The 23,196-nt window shown below is 45.8% G+C and overlaps 1 protein-coding gene across 1 annotated transcript; it reads left to right on the top strand.

The window, feature by feature from the left end:
* The first annotated feature begins 580 nt into the window (after positions 1 to 580).
* On the top strand, positions 581 to 23,073 carry PCYOX1 (prenylcysteine oxidase 1). Its single transcript, XM_003830940.6, has 6 exons — positions 581 to 794; positions 1,862 to 2,068; positions 3,721 to 3,895; positions 16,873 to 17,084; positions 17,428 to 17,580; positions 18,616 to 23,073. The coding sequence occupies exons 1-6, from the start codon at positions 683 to 685 to the stop codon at positions 19,272 to 19,274; spliced, it is 1,518 nt and encodes a 505-aa protein (XP_003830988.2). The 5' UTR covers positions 581 to 682; the 3' UTR covers positions 19,275 to 23,073.
* The last annotated feature ends 123 nt before the right edge of the window (positions 23,074 to 23,196 follow it).

Below are 23,196 nucleotides of genomic sequence, written 5' to 3'. Positions count from 1 at the left end.
TGCATTCTTTGAGAGGAGCGACGGAGGGAACAGAAGAGGGTACTAGTGAAGAACTAACGTGCTTCACCCAAATAGATAGGGAGGGAGAAGGAGAGCTGAGGCGAGCCTCAGCTTCTGCCTTTTTTTTTTTTTTTTTTTTTTGAGACGGAGTCTGGCTCTGTCTCCCAGGCTGGAGTGCAGTGGCGCAATCGCGGCTCACTGCAAGCTCCGCCTCCCGGGTTCACGCCATTCTCCTGCCTCAGCCTCCCAAGTAGCTGGGACTACAGGCGCCCGCTACTATGCCGAGCTAAATTTTTGTATTTTTAGTAGAGACGGGGTTTCACCGTGTTAGCCAGGATGGTCTCGATCTCCTGACCTCATGATCCACCCACCTCGGCCTCCCAAAGTGCTGGGATTACAGGCTTGAGCCACCGCGCCCAGCCAGCTTCTGCCTTCGATGTCTTCTGAAGGAGGGTGGGCTTCAAGGCGGCAGGATGTGCTTAGGGCACTGAGTGGCCCAGAGTGGGGAGCTCCTGCAGGGTTGAGAGGACCGGCGGGGCGAGGTCGGGGCGGGGCTCGCAGGACCTGGGCGGGGCTCGCAGGGGCTGGGCGGCCTGGGGGCGGGGCTGGGCGGAGCGCGCAGCCGCGCAGCGCTGGGAGGACTGCGGGGCTCTTGAGGCCAGCTGCAGAGCTTGTGGAGGCCATGGGGCGCGTCGTCGCGGAGCTCGTCTCCTCGCTGCTGGGGCTGTGGCTGTTGCTGTGCAGCTGCGGATGCCCCGAGGGCGCCGAGCTGCGTGCCCCGCCAGATAAAATCGGTAGGCGAGAAGGGGGCGGCGCGGGAAGGTGCTGGAGCGCGCCCCGCGCCGGGCGGCCGCTGCGCAGTGCGCCCAGATCCCACAGCCGCGACGCAGTCCAGCGGTGCAGGCCGAGCCAGCTGCGCAGGTCGCGCCTTCCCCCATTCACACTTCAGGGCGGCTTTCAGCTCTGCTCGGAATAGGACTGTGCATTCCCAGGCGTGGAGAGGTGCCCACTTGAGGAATGGGCGTGGACGGGGACAGGGGCGGGCGGGCAGGCAGGCGCCTAGCGTACCTGTAGCCCCTGTCTCTTAGGTCTGGGGCTCCGGGGAGGCCTAGGTTTCTCTATCTTCCCGTTGAACACTGACCGTGAAGACTCCAGTGTTCTGGCGTGACCTGGGGCGCCCGGCCAGATTACAGGCTCACGCAGGCACAGCACAGGGAGGAGTGCAAACAAGTTGACCCTGCCTGCTTCCCTTGGGAGGCTGAACCCCCTTGCCCCAGCTCCGCTTTGCTGAGGTCGGCCTGCTCTCAGAGGCCCCTGGCTTGCACAGTTTCTCCGCCTAGGACTAACACAGCTGGAGAAAGAATCTGTTCTCTTTCCAGTGTCAGGAGCCTTGGCTCTTTGCTTCCTGTCTCCCTCCCGCCCCCCTTTAAAGTTGTGTTCTTCGGTATCATTAACCTATCTACATTGAATCTAGACACAACAAAGCTAGGCATAAATGGCCGTCACTTTATTAAAAATGCGTGCTGGAAAGGTCCACCTCTAATGTGCCCGTGAGTTGGGCATCTGGAAGGGTGTGCAGGCCCCTTGGTTCCTCCATAAAGACCTGTGAGAATCTTTGGGCATCTGGAAAAAAAATCGAGTGAATGTCAATATGTTAATTAATCTACTGCTTTTGTCTGGGGACAGTGTCTGTCCAGATTCAGGGAGTTAGACCTTCGCTGCAGGTGTCACTCTTCCCCCACCAAATTGTTGGTAATAGCTTTGAGTAACAACCTCCGCTATTAATGGTCTTTCAAAAACAAAACAACTCACAGAGCTGGTAAAAGGGGAAAATAGAATCTTCTGTTTTTTTCCCTCATAGCGATTATTGGAGCCGGAATTGGTGGCACTTCAGCAGCCTATTACCTGCGGCAGAAATTTGGGAAAGATGTGAAGATAGACCTGTTTGAAAGAGAAGAGGTCGGGGGCCGCCTGGCTACCATGATGGTGCAGGGGCAAGAATATGAGGCAGGAGGTTCTGTCATCCATCCTTTAAATCTGCACATGAAACGTTTTGTCAAAGACCTGGGTATGTAATTTTGGTCTTGGAGCTCACCAGATTACTGTGTGACATCCCCGGATATTTTTATCAGATGGAGAACTGAAATTTCTGCCTTGTTAATTGCCTTACAGAGACGTTGGTAAAACTGTTTTTTCCTCACTTTCTTGTTAGTTGGTACTGCCTGAGTTAGGAGCAGTTCTGCTGTAATGGGACACTAGTTGTCTGTATCTTCAGTTATCTGGAATTACAGCCATGGGGTGGGGGTGGGAATGGCTGCCATTGTCTTTTTTTTTCTTTTGAGAAGGAGTTTCGCTCTTGTCGCTCAGGCTGGAGTGCAATGGTGCGATCTTGGCTCACTGCAACCTCTGCCTCCCGGGTTCAAGCGATTCTCCTGCCTTAGCCTCCTGAGTAGCTGGGATTACAGGTGCCTGCCACCACGCCCAGCTAATTTTTGTATTTTCAGTAGTGACGGGGTTTCACCATGTTGGCCAGGCTGGTCTTGAACTCCTAACCCAGGTGATCCTCCTGCCTTGGCCTTCCAAAGTGCTGGGATTACAGGGGTGAGCCACTGTGCCCGGCCTCTGTTGTCTGTTCTTAAAATTCTGGGTTTGTGTTAAAGAATCAGAGAAGGTTTGGAGATAGTCACCTCATTGTGATCATTTTGCAGCTGAGTAAATGAGACCCAGAGACTTGAATTGTCTGGCTCAAAGTCACTCACATATGGCCATGGCCAGGGTCAGTGGCTCATGCCTGTAATCCCAGCACTTTGGGAGGCCGAGGCAGAGGATCGCTTGAGCCCAGGAGTTAGAAACCAGTCTGGGCAACATAGTGAGATCCTGTCTTTACTAAAAATAAAAAAGTTAGCCTGGTGTGATGGCACAAACCTGTAGTCCCAGCTTCTTGGGAGGCAGAGACAGGAGGATCCCTTGAGCCTGGGAGATAGAAGCTGCAGTGAGCCTTGATCATGCCACTGCACTCCAGCCTGGGCAACAAAGTGAGACCCTATCAAAACAAACCACCACCAACAAAACAAACTCCGTCACACAGCTATGGATGCAGACACGTGCCTAGAACTTGGGACGTGCAACTGCTGCCCTGACAGCAGAGGAGCTGGATAGGTCATGGGGAAAGTCTGACAGGCCTCTGGAGGCCCTTTTGGCAGGGAGTATTTTGTAACTTTGGCCTCCTTCCAGTTATCTGAAATATCCAGTTTTGCAAAATAGGATTCTCACAGGAATGGAAGTGCCTCAGCTGCCTTCCACATCCTCTGTAGATGCTGCCTCTGCTTCCGTTTCCTCCACGAGGGCGAAGGTATACCCAGAACAAATTATGCCACGAAGATGCATGTCTGACATCTTTGTTTTTAAATTGAATTCAGTTGGTACTCTGGCTTTTTTCCTTTGACTATCCAGTTTTTTTAGACTTTTAGTCTAAAAATAGCCAGGTAAAAATATATCTACTTTTGATATATTAATATTTACATGATCATCTGACCCATCGCCTAGCAAATCTGCTTTTGGACAGTGTAGTGAAAGTATAGTGTTTCACACTGTTCCAAAGATAGAGCTCCTTTATGTGTCTCCTGAGAACTGAGGGAAGCCCCAAATTCACTCAGATTACGTTCTTTCATTTGATCAGCATAGACACCACTGACTTAGCTGTGCTTTATGTTTTTGCAGGTCTCTCTACTGTTCAGGCCTCTGGTGGCCTACTGGGGATATATAATGGAGAGACTCTGGTATTTGAGGAGAGCAACTGGTTCATAATTAACGTGATTAAATTAGTTTGGCGCTATGGATTTCAATCCCTCCGTATGCACATGTGGGTAGAGGACGTGTTAGACAAGTTCATGAGGTAATTTTTTTTCCTTCCGTTTAACCTAAGATCTTTTAATTTAGGTTAAATTAAACTTGATGAACTTTAGGAATTATGATTTCTTGTAAGCATTTTCTACCTCACAGCAAGGCCTGTTTATAACATTGTTAGGCAAAATGTTTTGTAGAAACTATGCAGACTATTTGCTTGGATATTGAAAGGTTGGTTTATTTTTGCTTCTGAAGTGTATTTTGCAAATGCTTCTTTAGTGTTGCCAGATACTGTTAGATGCCTTGAATTCTTATGACAACTTACTCTGGTAGGTACTGTTTTTAGCTTCTTTAAACAGATGCAGAAGGTGGCGGTGTAGAGAGGTTTTAAGAGGCAAGTTCACCCACATAGTAAGTGGTATAGCTGGAGTTGCCACCCAGGCAGTCTGGCCTTTGAGTCTTTACTCTTAATCTCTATGCTGTGCTGGTGTTGTGTATATGAATGAGATAATGTGTACAAGAGCTTGTAGAAAGGACAGAAAACTTAAATGGCCTTTAATAGTGACATGTTTTCAGTGAACCAGCAGCCTGAAGTAGAGTAAAAGTTCCATATTCCAAGAATTTACATTCTAGCACTGTTTTGGGTAGTGAGAATTCAGGTGCCTTTTTTTCGTCCTTATGCTTTTCTATATTTAAACAGTTTTTTTTAATGTGTGTGAATATGTATCACTTTGGTAATCAGGAAGACTAACATAAAATAGCCAGTCTAATTTTGAAAGGTACAATCTGTATTTTTAAAGCTGTTGGCATGTGCTAGTTTTTTTGTTTTTTTGTTTTTGAGATGGAGTTTCGCTTGTTGCCTAGGCTGGAGTGCAATGGTTCGATATTGGCTCACTGCAACCTCTGCCTCTTGGGTTCAAGGGATACTCCTGCCTCAGGCTCCTGAGTAGCTGGGATTACAGACGCCTGCCACCACGTCCAGCTAATTTTTGTATTTTTAGTAGAGATGGGGTTTCACCCTCTTGGCCAGGCTGGTCTCGAACTCCGACCTCAGGTGATCCACCTGCCTCGGCCTCCCAAAGTGCTGGGATTACAGGTGTGAGCCACCGAGCTCGGCTGGCACGTGCTAATTTTTTTTTTTTTGAGATGGAGTTTTGCTCTGTCGCCCGGGCTGGAGTGCAGTGGCACCATCTCGGCTCACTGCAACCTCTGCCTCCCCGGTTCAAGTGATTCTCCTGCCTCAGACTCCCAAATAGCTGGAATTACAGGTGCCTGCCACTGCGCCTGGCTAATTTTTTGTATTTTTAGTAGAGACGGGGTTTCACTGTGTTAGCCAGGATGGTCTTGATCTCCTGACCTCGTGATCCGCCTGCCTCAGCCTCCCAAAGTGTTGGGATTACAGGCGTGAGCCACTGTGCCCGGCTAGCACGTGCTAATTTTTATGCTGCTTTACAGTTTTAGGTACTGGAGGCCAGGATCGCATCATTACACTCCAGCCTGGGTGACAGAACAAGATGCCATCTTGAGGGGAAAAAAAAAAAAAACAAAAAAAACATGTCATATGACCAGGTATTGAACAGGACAAATATGAGTTAAGCAGGGCTGGGCACAGTGGCTTATGCCTCTAATCCCAGAACTTTGGGAGGCTGAGGCTGGTGGATCACCTGAGGTCAGGAGTTTGAGACCAGCCTGACCAACATGGTAAAACCCTGTCTCTACAAAAAATATAAAAAATTAGCTAGCGTGGTGGTGCATGCCTGTAATCCCAGCGACTTGTGAGCCTGAGGCAGGAGAATCACTTGAACCTGGGAGGCAGAGGTTGCAGTGAGCCACGATCGTGCCATTGCACTCTAGCCTGGGGGACAGAGCCAGACTGTCTAAAAAAAAAAAAAAAAAGTTAAGCAGGATAAGCTCTGGTTTCTATAACTCATGGTAGTTTGGGGTTTCTTTCTTTCTCAACATCATTCTTAGGTCAGTTCCTTAAATGCCTTTCCCGTGGGTACCTTAAGTTCATCTACAGTGCATAATGTTTTTAAGTAGCCATTCATTCATTCACCCAATATTGAATACCTGTTAGGTGCTAGGCATTGTTCTATGTTGAGAGTATAGGACCTACAACATGTTCTTGTCCTCAAAGAATATATATTCTAGTGGAGAGACAGGCAATACACAACCAAGGAAATATATAGAATTTGCGTAGAGACAGCCAGTCACTTTATAGAAGGTGGGTGGCATGGTGCTGCATACTCAGCACGCGGATCAAGTTCTGATGGCATCAGCCCTGCTTGTGTGTATTGTTTTTCTTTTCTTTTCTTTTTTTTTTTTTTTTTGAGATAGAGTCTCGCTTTGTCGCCCAGGCTGGAGTGCAGTGGTGGGATCTCGGCTCACTGCAACATCTGCCTCCCAGGTTCAAGTGATTCTCCTGCCTCAGCCTCCTGAGTAGCTGGGACTACAGGCGCATGCCGCCATGCCCGGTTAATTTTTTGTATTTTTAGTAGAGATGTGGTTTCACCCTGTTAGCCAGGCTGGTCTCGAACTCCTGACCTTGTGATCTGCCTGTCTCGGCTTCCCAAAGTGTTGGGATTATAGGCGTGAGCCACTGTGCCTGGCCCTCTTTTTTTTTTTTTTTTTTTTTGATACAGGTCTCACTCTGTCACCCAGGCTGGAGTGCAGTGGTGTGATCATGGCTCACTGCAGCCTGGACCTCCTGGGCTCAGGGGATCTGCCTACCTTAGCCTCTGTGTAGCTGGGACCACAGGCACGTGCCATCAAATCTGGCTAATTTTTTTTTTTTTTTTTTTTTTGAGACGGAGTGTCGCTCTGTCCCCAGGCTGGAGTGCAGTGGCGCGATCTTGGCTCACTGCACCCTCCGCCTCCCGGGTTCACGCCATTCTCCTGCCTCATTCCCGAGTAGCTGGGACTACAGGCGCCCGCCACCACGCCCAGCTATTTTTTTTGTATTTTTAGTAGAGACGAGGTTTCACCGTGTTAGCCAGAATGGTCTCGATCTCCTGACCTTGTGATCCACCCGTCTCGGCCTCCCAAAGTGCTAGGATTACAGGCGTGAGCCACCGCGCCCGGTCAAATCTGGCTAATTTTTTGTATTTTTTTTTGTAGAGATGAGGTTTGGCCATGTTGCCCAGGCTGGTCTTGAATTCCTGGGCTCGAGTGTTCCACTCACCTGGGCCTCCCAAAGTGTTGGGATTACGGTCGTGAGCTCCTGCTCCCAGCCTTGTTTTTTTTTTTATCTGTGGCTTGCTTGACATGTAGAGAATTGCCCTTTGAGAAATTAAGAAATTACTTTTTTTTTTTTGAGACGAGTTTCACTCTGTCACCCAGGCTGGAGTGCACTGGTGCAATCTCGGCTCACTGCAACCTCCGCCTCCTGAGTCCAAGCGATTCTCCTGCCTCAGCCTCCTGAGTAGCTGGGACTACAGGCATGTGCCACCATACCTGGATAATTTTTTTATTTTTAGTAGAGACGGGGTTTTACCATGTTGGCTAGGCTGGTCTCAAACTCCTGGCCTTAATTGACCTGCCCACCTTGGCCTCCTAAAGTGCTGCGATTACAGGCATGAACCACCGCACCTGGCCTAAGAAATCACTTTTGAAGTGAATTCAAGGTATTACAGAACTGGGAAAAAGAACCAGTGAGGGGATACATAGGTTATACTGTTTTTGACTTTAAAAAATAATTTACGGGCCGGGCGCGGTGGCACACGCCTGTAATCCCAGCAGTTTGGGAGGCCAAGGCAGATAGATCACGAGGTCAGGAGTTCGAGACCAGCCTGGCCAACATGGTGAAACTCCGCCTCTGCTAAAAATACAAAAATTAGCTGGGCGTGGAGGCGCAGCTAATGCCAGCTACTTGGGAGGCTGAGGCAGTAGAATCGCTTGAACCCAGGAAGCGGAGGTTGTGGTGAGCCAAGATCAAAGTATACACAAGGTGGAGAAAGACCTATGTAACAGTAGTAAACCATGACACTCGAAAGAGGGCTCAAGCTTGTGGTAGGCAATACTGGAAAACAGTGCATTCATTCATTCTCTGCTGTTGGAGGTACTTGGGCGGAAATCCTGCAGCCCCTGACATCAGCACTAGCTAGCTTAATTTCCAGTTCTGCACATACATTTATGTAGTTGTTCTGGTTGGATGCCATTCTCAACTAATTTTTTTTTTTTTTTTTTTGAGACCAAGTCTTGCTCTGTCACCCAGGCTGGAGTATGGTGGTGCAATCACAGCTCACTGCAGCTTTGACCTCCTGGTCTCAAGTCATCTTCCAGCCTCAGCTGGGACTATAGGCATGTGCCATCATGCTTGGCTAATTTTTTAAATTTTTGTAGAGACAGGGTGTTGCCATGTTGCCCAAGCTGATCTTGAACTCCTGGGCTCAAGTGATCCTCCCACCTTGGCCTCCCAAAGTGTTGGGATTATAGGCGTGAGCCACCGCGCTCAGCCGGATGCCATTCTTTACTCCCAAGTCCAACCTCTTATCTCACTTTTTCAGCAAAGCATTTCCTTAATGCTTCAATCAACATTCATCTTTCTTTTCAAACATCCCTTATTATACGGTGCACACCGTGTGCTTGTGTTCTGTACTACGCACAGTAACTAGAATGTAGTAGATGTTTACTCAGATGTTTGTGGAATTTAAATCTCTGGTCTGCTGATGGCTTCCTGTTGAGATATCTTGGCTTGTAGACTAGGTTAAAGCTTATTCTTCTCTCTCAAGTTAGTGCATTTCTGGGGACTTGTAAGATCCTTAACACTTCTTGATCTGAGACTGATAGACTCACAGGGAAAGGCTTTATAAACACCCTTTCTTCCTTCCAGTTACTCCTACCAAATATTTTGAGTCAATTTTTGTTCTTTCATTTCCCAAACCCACTCTATCTCGAATCCCATCAGCCTTTAAAATACATCCAGTATTCCACTACTTCTCTCCAGGATTACTGCTACCACTTTGTTCCAAGTCACCACCACTGTCTCTTGTCTGGATTGCTAGAGTAGCCTCCTATTATAGGCTGAATAATCCTCTCCCCTGCCGTCTGCCACAAGATGTCCATGTCTTAATTCCTGGAACCTGTGAATGTGTTACCTTTTGAGGTAAAAGAGACTTTGCAGATATGGTTAAGGATGGGTAGATTATTCTGGATTATCTAGGTGGGCCCAATATAATCACAAGGGTCCTTAGAGAGGCAGGAGGATCAGGGTGGGTAGTAGGAGATGTGATGATGGAAGGAAGAGATTGGAGTGATGTTAGGAAGGAGTGTGTGTCCACGAGCCAAGGAATGCAGGTGGCCTGTAGAGGCTGGAAAAGACAGTCTTCCCTCAGAGCTTCTAGAAGGAACCAGCCTTGTGCACACCTTGATTTTAGCCCAGAGAGACTGACTTTGGTCTTCTAACTTACAGAACCGTAAGATTATAACTTTTTTTTTCTTTTTTTAGTATTTATTAATCATTCTTGGGTGTTTCTCGGAGAGGGGGATTTGGCAGGGTCATAGGACAATAGTGGAGGGAAGGTCAGCAGATAAACAAGTGAACAAAGGTCTCTGGTTTTCCTAGGCAGAGGACCCTGCGGCCCTCCGCAGTGTTTGTGTCCCTGGGTACTTGAGATTAGGGAGTGGTGATGACTCTTAACGAGCATGCTGCCTTCAAGCATCTGTTTAACAAAGCACATCTTGCACCACCCTTAATCCATTCAACCCTTAGTGGACACAGCACATGTTTCAGAGAGCATGGGGTTGGGGGTAAGGTCATAGATAAACAGCATCCCAAGGCAGAAGAATTTCTCTTAGTACAGAACAAAATGGAGTCTCGTATGTCCACCTCTTTCTACACAGACACAGTAACAATCCGATCCCTCCTTCCTTTCCCCACATTTCCCCCCCTTCTATTCGACAAAACTGCCATCGTCATCATGGCCCGTTCTCAATGAGCTATTGGGTACACCTCCCAGACGGGGTGGCGGCTGGGCAGAGGGGCTCCTCACTTCCCAGACGGGGCGGCTGCTGGGCGGAGGGGCTCCTCACTTCTCGGAGAGGGCGGCGGGTCAGAGAGGCTCCTCACCTCCCAGACGGGGTGGCGGCGGGGCAGAGACACTCCTCAGTTCCCAGACGGGGTCGCGGCCGGGCAGAGGCGCTCTTCACATCTCAGACGGGGCGGCGGGGCAGAGGCGCTCCCCACATCCCAGACGATGGGCGGCCGGGCAGAGACGCTCCTCACTTCCTAGACGGGATGACGGCCGGGAAGAGGCGCTCCTCACTTTCCAGACTGGGCGGCCGGGTAGAGGAGCTCCTCACATCCCAGATGATGGGCGGCCAGGCAGAGACACTCCTCACTTCCTAGACGGGGTGGCGGCTGGGCAGAGGCTGCAATCTCAGCACTTTGGGAGGCCAAGGCAGGCGGCTGGGAGGTGGAGGTTGTAGCGAGCCGAGATCACGCCACTGCACTCCAGCCTGGGCAACATTGAGCACTGAGTGAGCGAGACTCCGTCTGCAATCCCGGCACCTCAGGAGGCCGAGGCTGGCAGATCACTCACGGTCAGGAGCTGGAGACCAGCCCGGCCAACACGGCGAAACCCCGTCTCCACCAAAAAATACGAAAACCAGTCAGGCGTGGCGGCACACGCCTGCAATCCCAGGCACTAGGCAGGCTGAGGCAGGAGAATCAGGCAGGGAGGTTGCAGTGAGTCGAGATGGCGGCAGTACAGTCCAGCCTCCGCTCGGCATCAGAGGGAGACTGTGGAGAGGGGGAGGGGGAGAGGGAGAGCTGTTTTTTGTTTTGAGACAGAGTCTTGCTCTGTCACCCAGGCTGGAGTGCAGTGGCACGATCTTGGCTCACTGCAGCCTCCGCCTCCTGGGTTCAAGCAGTTCTGTGCCTCAGCCTCCTGAGTAGTTGGGATCACAGGCGCCCACCACCATGCCCGGCTAATTTTTGTATTTTTAGTGGAGATGGGGTTTCACCATCTTGGCCAGGCAGGGCTTGAACTCCTGACCTCGTGATCCACCCGCCTCAGCCTCCCAAAGTGCTGGGATTACAGGTGTGAGCCACCGCACCTGGCCGTAAATTTGTGTTGTTTTAAGCCACTAAGTTTGTGGTAATTTGTTATAGCAGCAGTGGAAAACCAATACACCTCCTAAATCATCTGCCATTACTGTTATATTGCTACCATTTGTTCTCAGGTTAGCAGCCAAAGTAGTTCTTTAAAATCTAAGGCTCATCACATCACTCCACTACTCAGATACCTTCAGTGGCTATTTCATTAATAGAGATTTATAGCCAAAATCTGTTTTGTGACTGAGAAGACATGACAGGATTCTGTGCTCTCATCCCTTACTTTTAAATTTGTTTTCCCCAAAATTCATAGGTTGAAACACTAGCCACCCAGTACTCAGAATGTGACTGCGTATGTAGGTAGGGCCTTTAAATATGTGATTAAGTTAAAATGAGGTCTTTAGGGTAGACCCTAAAACAATTTGATGGGTGTCCTTAAGATTAGGACAGAAGGGAGGCCAAGGTGGGCGGATCACCTGAGGTTGGGAGTTCGAGACCAGCCTGACCAACATGGTGAAACCCCTTCTCTACTAAAAATACAAAAAATTAGCCGGGCGTGGTGGCGCATGCTTGTAATCCCAGCTACTCAGGAAGGCTGAGGCAAGAGAATCACTTGAACCTGGGCAGCAGAGGTTGCAGTGAGCCATTGCACTCCAGCCTGGGCAACAAGAGTGAAACTCTGTCTCAAAAAAAAAAAAAAAAGATTGGGACACAGAAGAAACACACAAAGACCATGTGAGGACACAGCAAGAAGGTGGCCATCTGCAAGCCAAGGAAATAGGCCTCAGAAGAAACCGAATGCATCCACACCTTGATCTTGGACTTTTGGCCTACAGAACTATAAGAAATAAAACTTTTTTTGTTTAACCCATCCAGTCTTTGGTACTGTGTTATGGCAGTCCTGGTAAAGTAATACACTGTTGTCATTTTCAGTAACTGTCCATTATTGAAAATGGGATATTGAAGTCTCCATTATTGTTGAATTATGTATTTCAGTTCTGTCAAGATCATTTGATCATATTCATGAAGGTTTATTTCTGGGTTTTCTTATTTGTTTCAAGGATCTGTGTGTCTGTTTTTTTTTTTTTTTTTTTTTTTTCTGTTGATGTTTTGCTCTGTTGCCCAGGCTAGAGTGTAGTATGTTCACAGCAACCTCTGCCTCCCAGGCTCAAGCAATTCTCCAACCTCAGGCCCCTTGAGTGGCTGGGACTACAGATGTGCACTACCATGCCCAGCTAATTTTTTTTTTTTTTTTTGAGACAGAGGCTCGCTCTGTTGCCCAGGCTGGAGTTCAGTGGCGCTATCTGGGCTCACTGCAACCTCTGCCTCCCGGGTTCAAGCAATTCTTGTGCCTCAGTCTCCTGAGTAGGTGGGACTACAGGCATGCACCACCACCCCTGGCTAATTTTTTGTGTTTTTAGTAGAGATGGGTTTTTGCCATGATGGCCAGGCTGGTCTTGAACTCCTAACCTCAAGTGATCCTCCAGCCTGTGCCTCCCAATGTGCTGGGATTACAGGCGTGAGCCACTGCACCCGGCCTTTTTAAAAAAGTTTTTTTGGTCAGCCTCTTGTAATCTCTATTGATGTCATAGCCTCCGGCATCTGTGATGTTAAACAATTGACACAGATTTTTTTTTTTGACACGTGGACACGTGCCCTCAGGATGGGGCTGTTGCATAGAGTGAACTTTGAATCAGGTCGAATAAAGACAAGCCTTCAGGATAGAGCTTTTTGGGAGCTGCCAGTTAGGTCAAATATTGACAGTTCTCTGAGGATAGTGCTTTTTGGGAGCTACAAACTCGTTGTGTTCTCTCCAGTGGCTTCTAGCTTGCTAGTTTCACATTGCAGTTGGAAGGGTGCTGGTTTTATTTTTTATTTTTTTTTCTCTCTCTCTTTTTCTCTTTCTTTCTTTCTTTCGATGGAGTCTCCCTCTTGTCGCCCAGGCTGGAGTGCAATGGTGCGATCTTGGCTCACTGCAACCTCCATCTCCTGGGTTCAAGCGATTCTCCTGCCTCAGCCTCCTGAATAGCTGGGATTACAGGCGTGTGCCACCACACCTGGCTAATTTTTTATATTTTTGGTACAGATGGTGTTTCACCATGTTGGGCAGGCTGGTCTCGAACTCCTGACCTCAAGTGATCCGCCTGGCTCAGCTTCCCAGAGTGCTGGGATTACAGGTGTGAGCCACCACACCTGCCAGACATTTTTCTTGAATAAATACTCCTTGGACTTGGAAAGGCTTTGGTTTATCTGCAGAGCTCTGAAAGAGTCAATGTTGATCATTTTTGGCAGTATTCTCATAGCTTTTAGGGAGGAGCAGATTTCCAGAGGTCCTTCCTCTGCCATTCTGGAAGTTTCCTCTCCCCAGTAACATTTCTGGCTGTACCACTCCCGGTTCTCCCCATATCACTCTGCTTCAGCTGCTCTGGCTTCATTGTTTCTTGAATGTGCCAGGCAAGCTTCTGTCATGTGACCTTTGCATTGCTTTTACCTCTACTGGAAATATTTTCCCCCAGATGTTTGCCTGGTTTGCATCCTCATCTCCTTCGGGTCTTTGGTCTATATCATCTTCTCAGTGAGGCTTTTCCTGACCACTCTTGTTTTTGGACAGTCTTATTTAGAATTCAACCCTCCTAACCCCATGTATTTCTAGTCTTCTTTTCAGACCATTTTCTCCTTTTTTTTTTCTTTTGAGATGGAGTCTGTCTCTGTTGCCCAGGCTGGAGTGCAGTGGCACGATCTTGGCTCTCCTCAGCTCACCTTGGCTCACTGTGCCACTGCACCACTACGCCTGGCTAATTTTGTATTTTTAGTAGAGACAGGGTTTCTCCATGTTGGTCAGGCTGGTCTCGAACTCCTGACCTCAGGTGATCCACCTGTCTTGGCCTCCCAAAGTGCTGGGATTACAGGCGTGAGCCACTGTGCCTGGCCCCAGTTATGTTTTTTAAAAAATTATTATTTTTTTGTTTTTGTTTTTGTTTTTTTTAAGACAAGGTCTCACTCTGTTGCCCAAGCTGGATGGAGTGCAGTGGCGTGATCACAGCTCACTGCAGCCTCAACCAGCGGGGCTGAAGTGATCCTCATGCCTCAGCTTCCTGAATAGCTGGGACTACAGGCATGCCTCACCATGCCTGGCTAATTTTTAATTTTTTTTTTTTTTGAGAGGGAGTTTCACTCTGTCACCAAGGCTAGAGTGCAGTGGCACGATCTCGGCTCACTGCAACCTCTACCTCCCAGGTTCAAGCGATTCTCCTGCCTCCACCTCCCAAGTAGCTGGTATTACAGGCATGCGCCACCATGCCCAGTTAATTTTTGTATTTTTAGTAGAGGTGGGGTTTCGCTATGTTGGCCAGGCTGGTCTCAAACTCCTGACCTCAAGCGATCTGCCCGCCTCAGCCTCCCAAAGTGCTGGGATTACAGGCATGAACCACTGCGCCTGGCTAATTTTTACATTTTGTGTACAGACAGAGTCTTGCTATGTTGCCCAGGCTAGTCTTGAACTCCTGGCCTCAAGGTATCCTCCTGTCTTACTCTGTCACCCAGGCTGGAGTATATTGGCTGGCTGTTCACAGGTGCAACCATAATGTACTACAGCCTTGTGCCCCTGGGCTTAAGTGATCCTCCCACCTCAGCCTCTTGAGTAGCTGTGACTACAGGTGCATGCTGCCTCACCTGGGTGCTGTTTTTTAGTAGTATTTATTCTGTTTTTTCATTTATTACTATTATTTTTTTGAGATGGAGTCTTGCTCTGTCACCCAGGGTGGAGTGCAGTGGTGTGATCTTGACTTACCGCAACCTCTGTCTCCTGGGTCAAGCAATTCTCATGCCTCAGCCACCTGAGTAGCTGGGATTACAGGCATGTACCACCACACCTGGATAATTTTTGTATTTTTAGTAGAGATGGGGTTTCACCATGTTGGCCAGGCGGTCTCAAACTACTGACCTCAAGTGATGCTGCCCCACTTTGCCTCCCAAAGTGCTAGGATTACAGGCATGAGCCACCATACCCAGCAATGTATTTATTCTAATACAATTAGTTGTATCATGAAACAATTAGAGTGCTCTCTGTTTATATTGTGTATATAGTTTCATCTCACCGCTGCCACCTCGCCCCCCCCAGGGAGACTTGCTTGAGTGAGGTTGCAGCTCTGGCAGGAGCAGTTGGGGAATATGTTTTTTATAGCATCATTAGTAGCTTATTTAATTGACTGCTATTTTCTCATGTTGACCATTAGCCAAAGATCACTCTTCTTTGGATATGAGATATCCAGGCTATTATTTTTCTGAAGAATTCAGTGTTTCCATCCTACTTTTTCCAGTCTCCTAAAGACTGGGACCCAAATGCTATGGTTAGAAGGTGTTTAGTTTCTCAGTTTTGGCATAGATATCGAATCAGTTTTTCCAATAAAAATGTGTTTAACATTTTGTACACTTATACTACTACTATGCTTTTAGTAGGTAATACTGAAATGGTTACAATACTGTCCCTTGTTCTGTAAAAAAATATAGTACATTTTGAGAGAAAAACTTGATGTGAAAGTTTCCCTTCCATGATCAGTGATAGGGATCTTTCCTTGGCTCTTAATTTCTTATTTTCATATACTTATCTCTGCATGTGCCTTATTACTTATCCCTAACTATATGCCCCTTAAGGGAATAAGAGATAAACCCCTTATTACTTATCCCAAACTTAAGCCTGTTTTCCATCTTTGTACTATTTGCAACATGAAAAATTGTGTTTGAATTACTGAATGCACTAATTTATGTGAATGTTGTTTTAAATCCATAAAATGCAGAGAAATGTTGGGTGATATTTTTCTTTTTGGTCAAGTGATGTTTTCTAAAACATAATAGAAAGCATCTAATTGTTGAATGAGTGGCATTGGTGCTAAGTTTTATGAGGCTTCTGGAGATGATATAACTGTGGACTGGGAAGTTGAGCAAGACTTTTCAGAGAAGGTGGGATTCAAGTTCTGTTAAGGAAGAATAGATGTTCCATGGTTAGGAATGGGAAGTGTATTCAGGTTGGAGGGAAGAGCTTGTGCACTGGTGGGGATACAACATGTAGGGCAAATTTAGAGACCAGTGAATGGGTCAGGTGTGCTCCAGTGGAGACTGTGCATGTGTGGGTGATTGACAGCAGAGTGGGCAAGTTGTGATTGAGCCTTATACTTGCCATGTGGCCTTTAGACAAAGTATTTTACTTCTACTTTTTTTTTTTTTTTGAGATGGAGTCTTGCTCTGTTGCCCAGGCTGGAGTGCAGCGGTGTGATCTCGGCTCACTGCAACCTCCGCTTTCCGGGTTGAAGCGATTCTCCTGCCTCAGCCTCCTGAATAGCTGGGATTACAGGCGTGCGCCACCAGGCCCAGCTAATTTTTGTATTTTTAGTAGAGACGGGGTTTCACCATGTTGGTCAGGCTGGTCTCAAACTCCTGACCTAGTGATCTGCCTGCCTTGGCCTTCCAAAGAGCTAGGATTACAGGCATGAAACCACCGCACCTGGCCTTACTTCTACTTTTTATTTTTCCTTTTTCTTCTTCTTTCTTTCTTCCTTAGTTTCTTTTCTTTTTTTTTTTCTTTCTTTTTTTTTTTTTAAGAGACACTGTCACTGTCTGGCCCAGGCTGGAGTGCAGCGGCATGATCACAGTTCACTGCGGCCTTGAATTCCGGGGCTCAAGCAGTCCTCCTGCCTCAGCCTCCCAAGTAGCTGGGACCACAGGCATACACCACTATGCCTGGTTAATTTTTGTATTTTTAGTAAAGCTGGGGTTTTGCCATGTTGGCCAGGCTGGTCTTGAACTCCTGACCTCAGGTGACCCGCCCACCTCTGCCTCCCAAAGTGTGGGGATTATAGGCGTGAGCCACTGCACCTAGATGTCAGTTTGATTCTTATGACGCCACTTCCCTTCTTTATACATCCCCTTCCCCACATCTTGTTTGGTATTTAATGGATTTCTCTTCTTTTCCAAAGGATCTACCGCTACCAGTCTCATGACTATGCCTTCAGTAGTGTCGAAAAATTACTTCATGCTCTAGGAGGAGATGACTTCCTTGGAATGCTTAATCGAACACTTCTTGAAACCTTGCAAAAGGCCGGCTTCTCTGAGAAGTTCCTCAATGAAATGATTGCTCCTGTTATGAGGGTCAATTATGGCCAAAGCACGGACATCAATGCCTTTGTGGGTAAGCCAGGGCTTGAAACAGTGGTGGACATTAGTTCACAAAGGGGCTTACCTGATGCTATGGTGGTTCCTGACTTTAGGCTGTGGATTGGAGGCTACTTTTCTCTGTGAACCTCAGACATTGTTAGCAAAATTGTGCGTATGTAGATGTGCATTTTTAGGGGGAGAGGGTCTTTAGCTTTCATTAGTTCAGTAATTCTTAACTGGGGGAGATTTTGCTCCCAGGGGCCATTTAGCAATGTCTAGAGACATTTGGAGTAGAACATGTAATTGGGAAGGGAGAGTGGGTAGAGAGCCTCTTACAAAAAGTCAGAATTAAAACACATTTTTCCTCCTATTGACAGGGGCAGTGTCACTGTCCTGTTCTGATTCTGGCCTTTGGGCAGTAGAAGGTGGCAATAAACTTGTTTGCTCAGGGCTTCTGCAGGCATCCAAAAGCAATCTTATATCTGGCTCAGTAATGTACATTGAGGAGAAAACAAAGACCAAGTACACAGGTAAGCTTGAATTTCTGTCTTATTGTTCCTGATATCCCCTGCAGAAAATGATTGCTCAGGGAGAAACACTTCTCTTCTGTCATCTCTTACTCAAGTTCTAAAATGATGAAACTTGAAATTGTATATATTGTACCATGTAGAAATATTCCCCAATGGGCCGGGCACGGTGGCTCATGACTGTAATCCCTGTACTTTGGGAGGCCAAGGAGGGTGGATCACCTGAGGTCAGGAGATCAAGACTAGCCTGGCCAACATAGTTAAACCCTGTCTCTACTAAAAATACAAAAAATTAGCCGGGCGTGGTGGCAGGTGCCTGTAATCCCAGCTACTCAGGAGGCTGAGGCAGGAGAATCACATGAACCCAGGGGGCAGAGGTTGCAGTGAGCCAAGATCACACCACTGCACTCTAGCCTGGGTGACGGAGTGAGACTCCATCTAAAAAAAAAAAAAAAAAAAAAAAAATTCCCCAATGTAGTTAAGTGCTGTGGCATGACTCCTTGGATTTGAAAAATAATCTTTTTTTTTTTGAGATGGAGTCTCGCTCTTTTGCCCAGGCCGGACTGTAGTGGCCTATCTCGGCTCACTGCAAGCTCCGCCTCCCGGCTTCACGCCATTCTCCTGCCTCAGCGTCCTGAGTAGCTGGGACTATAGGCGCCTGCCACTGCGCTCGGCTAATTTTTTGTATTTTTAGTAGAGATGGGGTTTCACCATGTTAGCCAGGATGGTCTCGATCTCCTGACCTCGTGATCCACCCACCTTGGCCTCCCAAAGTGCTGGGATTACAGGTGTGAGCCGCTGCGCCCGGCGGAAAGATAATCTTACCTTCAAAAGTAAAAATTCTTTATTTTGTACTTATTGACATTCTGAATAAGAAATTGGCCTCAATGTAATAAAAATGCAAGGGACAACTATCTTAAGGGATATAACTTCTTCAATTCTTTAGAATTATAGAGAAATTATGAAGAAGGTATACAATTATTTTTAGAAGGTATGTTAGAAACACTAAACAAATATATGCCTCTTTATTTCCTCTAGGAAATCCAACAAAGATGTATGAAGTGGTCTACCAAATTGGAACTGAGACTCGTTCAGACTTCTATGACATCGTCTTGGTGGCCACTCCGTTGAATCGAAAAATGTCCAATATTACTTTTCTCAACTTTGATCCTCCAATTGAGGAATTCCATCAATATTATCAACATATAGTGACAACTTTAGTTAAGGGGGAATTGAATACATCTATCTTTAGCTCTAGACCCATAGATAAATTTGGCCTTAATACAGTTTTAACCACTGATAATTCAGATTTGTTCATTAACAGTATTGGGATTGTGTCCTCTGTGAGAGAAAAGGAAGATCCTGAGCCATCAACAGATGGAACATATGTTTGGAAGATGTTTTCCCAAGAAACTCTTACTAAAGCACAAATTTTAAAGCTCTTTCTGTCCTATGATTATGCTGTGAAGAAGCCATGGCTTGCATATCCTCACTATAAGCCCCCGGAGAAATGCCCCTCTATCATTCTCCATGATCGACTTTATTACCTCAATGGCATAGAGTGTGCAGCAAGTGCCATGGAGATGAGTGCCATTGCAGCCCACAACGCTGCACTCCTTGCCTATCACCGCTGGAACGGGCACACAGACATGATTGATCAGGATGGCTTATATGAGAAACTTAAAACTGAACTATGAAGTGACACACTCCTTTTTCCCCTCCTAGTTCCAAATGACTATCAGTGGCAAAAAAGAACAAAATCTGACCAGAGATGATTTTGAACCAGATATTTTGCCATTATCATTGTTAAATAAAAGTAATCCCTGCTGGTCATAGGAAAACACACGGTTCTAATTAAGTGTGAAGGTATAGCTATTGCACTTATGCCATCTCCAAAATTTCTTAAGTATTCTTTCACTATCCATTAGGAGTTTTTCTTAAACTTGTCTGATAATAAGAATCACCTGGAATTAGGAGGTGGCGGTTGCAGTGAGCCAATCGCACCATTGCACTTCAGCCTGAGCAACAAGAGCAAAACTCCGTCTCAAAAAAAAGTAAATAAAAATAATCACCTGGAGTTTGTTAAACCATATGGATTCTCAAGCTCCTCTCTTGAAGATTCTGATTCAGTAGGTCTGGGAGTGGCGCCCTGAATTTTGATCAAAATTGTAGAGCATTTTAAGGTGAGTACCTGAGGGAGAACTTAAAGACATCTTAGGGAGTAGTCCTTTTGAATTTTACAGCTAGATATAATCTTCAGTCAGATAAAATTTATGGGAGCTGGTGTCTTATGCCTCTTAGTAATTTCATACCGGTTTGAAGTACGTGTGCCCATGCCTAAAGCCTTGACTTTCAGAATGTTGTCTTTTGATTCTTCTGTCTTGATTTGATTAGGGGTGAAATTTAGAAGTCTTAGTAATGTAACTTGAAGATGTTAAACAAAAATCTCAAGTAAAATGAAAAGCAAATATGGGCTACTGAATTAAGAAACTGGCATTCTATTATTAAATCCTCACTTCAGGAGCTTTTAAAAATACTGAGAGACCCCCATAACCAGAGATTCAGATTCAAAGACTGAGGATAGGACCTTAGCATTGTAGCTATTTAAAGTTTCTAATGTGCACCCAGGGTTGGGAATCACCAATGTGGGTGTGAAAATGCCTACAAAGGGTTTTAGTGCCTTAGAAGTCCTAAGAAACCCAATCTGTATCAAAGCAGATCCATTTTGCAAGGATCTTTCTTTTAGAACTTTCTCAGTTCTCTTAGTAAGAACTTTAGAAGTAATCTTGATAATAAGCACAGACAGCCTAACAGCAGAGGCAACTTAAATAACTCCTGAGCAGTTGGCACTAGAACAGAATACTTGGAATGACACCAAAGTTAACCAAGTCCAGCATATGTCCAAAGAGTTAAGTGTTTCATTTACTGTAGCATTCTGGGTGAGAAATTGGTTGCTGAAATCTTAAGACAGTGGTCTCAACCTTGGCTGCACATTGGAATCACCTGTAGGGTTTTAAAGCATCCAAATGGTAATTAACAGGCAGCAAAACTTGAGAACTAGTTCTGCATCTACTGTACAAAGATCATGATTAACTGTCAAGACACTGGTAGAACAGAACAAGCAAAAGATTAAGAGTTCAAAAGTAAATGCAACCAATTTAACATGTAGTGTTATTAAAAAATTAAAAAGGCCTAGACCAGCCTGGGCAACATGGTGAAACCCCATCTCTACAAAAAATTTTTAAAAAGTTGGCCAGGCATGGTAATGCGCGCCTGTGGTCCCAGCTGCTCAGGAGGCTGAGGTGGGAGGATCACTTGAGCCTTGGAGGTCAAGGCTGCAGTGAATCATGATCATGCCACTGTACTCCAGCCTGGGCAACAGAGACCACCTTAAAAAAAAAAAAAATCCTTCCATTGAATAGAAACTTAAAAGTCCTTCATCAGATCATGGCATTAGCTACTTTAGCAAAATAGTGTAAACTTTGGTTCTGAGTAAAAATGACTTCTTCCCTACCACAGTTGTGAATGTTAATATGCTGATAAAACTGCCAAGATATATTTGATAGGTAGGGGATTAAACTCATGGTTTGTCAAAAGGGTGTTTTTTTCTAGTTTTATTCTTAACAGATATGTTGAGGTATTCATGGTTTCCTTTTGTGGTTTTAATGAAGACAATTTGTAAAGTAATACTGTTATGTATATGCTAAATGTTGGTAAATACTAATTAATTTCCATCATTGTAGACTTGTTTTGCAATGGGATATATTTTTACTTATAATACCAATTTAGGCTGGGCGCAGTGGCTCACGCCTGTAATCCCAGCACTTTGGGAGGCCAAGGCAAACGGATCACGAGGTCAGGAGATCAAGACCATCCTGGCCAACATGGTGAAACCCCATCTCTACTGAATATACAAAAATTGGCTGGGCATGGTGGCGCATGCCTGTAATCCCAGCTACTGTAATCTCAGCTACTCGGGAGGCTGAGGCAGGAGAATTGCCTCAACCGGGAGGCGGAGGTTGCAGTGAGCCAAGATCGCACCACTGCACTCCAGCCTGGCAACGGAGTGAGACTCTGTCTCAGAAAAAAAACCAAAAAACCAATTTAGGCTGGGTATGGTGGCTCACCAGCACTTTGGGAGGCTGAGGGAGGTGGATCTCTTGAGGTTGGGAGTTTGAGACCAGCCTGGCCAACATGGTGAAACCCTGTCTTTACTAAAAATACAAAAATTAGCCAGGCATGGTGGCGTGTGGCAGTAATCCCAGCTACTTGGGAGGCTGAGGTGCGAGAATCGCTTGAACCCTGGAGATGGAGGTTGCAGTGAGCAGAGATCGCACCACTGCACTCCAGCCTGGGCAAGAGTGAGACTGTGTCTCAAAAGGAAAAAAAAAAAATTAAAAATGTTGCTGGTATTACATCAGACCTACTCTGGATAAATTTTCCAGTAGGGCATCTGAAATTGCTTTGGCAAAAGCAAAACAGGTTATCAATAGACCAAGGACATTTAAGTAGTTTTAATGCAACTACAGTGTTGAGTACTTTTTTACTGGGAGAAAAATCCTAGCAGAACCTGCTACTCCGGGCGCATTAGGTAGTTTTATGCAACTATAGTATTAAGAGTTTTATTGGAAGAAAAAACACTGTCAGAGCTTGCTGCTCCAGACCTTTTTTTTTTTTTTTTTTTAATAGAAGAGACTGGTAAAAATGATGCAGGGGCTGAATGAAAGCCAGCTCTGCTCCAGTGGTTCTCTGAGTTGAGCATGCATCAGTTACCTTAAGGGCTTGTTAAAACATCGCTAGGCTCCACCCTGTTTATTCAATAAGTTTGTTATGGGATATAAGAAGTTGCATTTTATTAAGTTCCCCAGTGATGCTGCTGTTCTACTATTATAGGAACCACACTTGAAGAACTAGTTCTACAATTCAGCTATATGTTGTAAAGGAGTCAATGAAGATTTATAGAGTTGCTGAAAAATGGAGTAACAGTGTATGGGACTTCACATCAGTTCTCCTTGTGATTGTTAGTTTGATCCCTCTTGTTCTTTTGTTGTAAACATTTTCTATAATTAGGAAATGCCATTTAAGAGTGAGAGAGGTATATATCTATCTATCTGTGAGCCATTGTGTTTGGTGTTTTACAAGAACTTTACCATACTTGTGTGTAGTCCATTCCGTACAGTTTAAAAGTGATTCACGATTTGCAGGCTTTTTATCAGCTCACAAAAAAATCAGCCTTAAGCATTTGCTTGGTAAGGTTTCTTAAGATTAGGTTTATAATACAACCATCTGTAATGTATCTCTCGTTTGAGCTTGTGGGCCATACAATTCATTAACTAGATGAATACATTGTGGACAGCATCCTCGCTACCCTTCTCTACTCACTCACAAAGAACCATGATACACTGGAATGTTTTTCTCTGGAATCCTCTTTCTACTCTTGTATTAAAATTTTTCTCCACTTCATGATTATGTTCAAAATAAACAACTACATCATTACTTCTTCCTGTCTTTTGCTTCTGTTGTACTATATTTGCAATGTAGATGTACTTGGGAAAGTCAGACTAGATCAAAGTTACTATTCTTAAGTTGTGAAAATTAGTGTTTTAGAAGAAACTCACT

This window comes from Pan paniscus, chromosome 12 (genome assembly GCF_029289425.2).
Source record: "Pan paniscus chromosome 12, NHGRI_mPanPan1-v2.0_pri, whole genome shotgun sequence".
In the NCBI taxonomy this organism is placed as follows: Eukaryota; Metazoa; Chordata; class Mammalia; order Primates; family Hominidae; genus Pan; species Pan paniscus.
The sequence above is the reverse complement of the archived record's forward strand: the minus strand, read 5'-3'. Positions and strand labels throughout refer to the sequence as shown.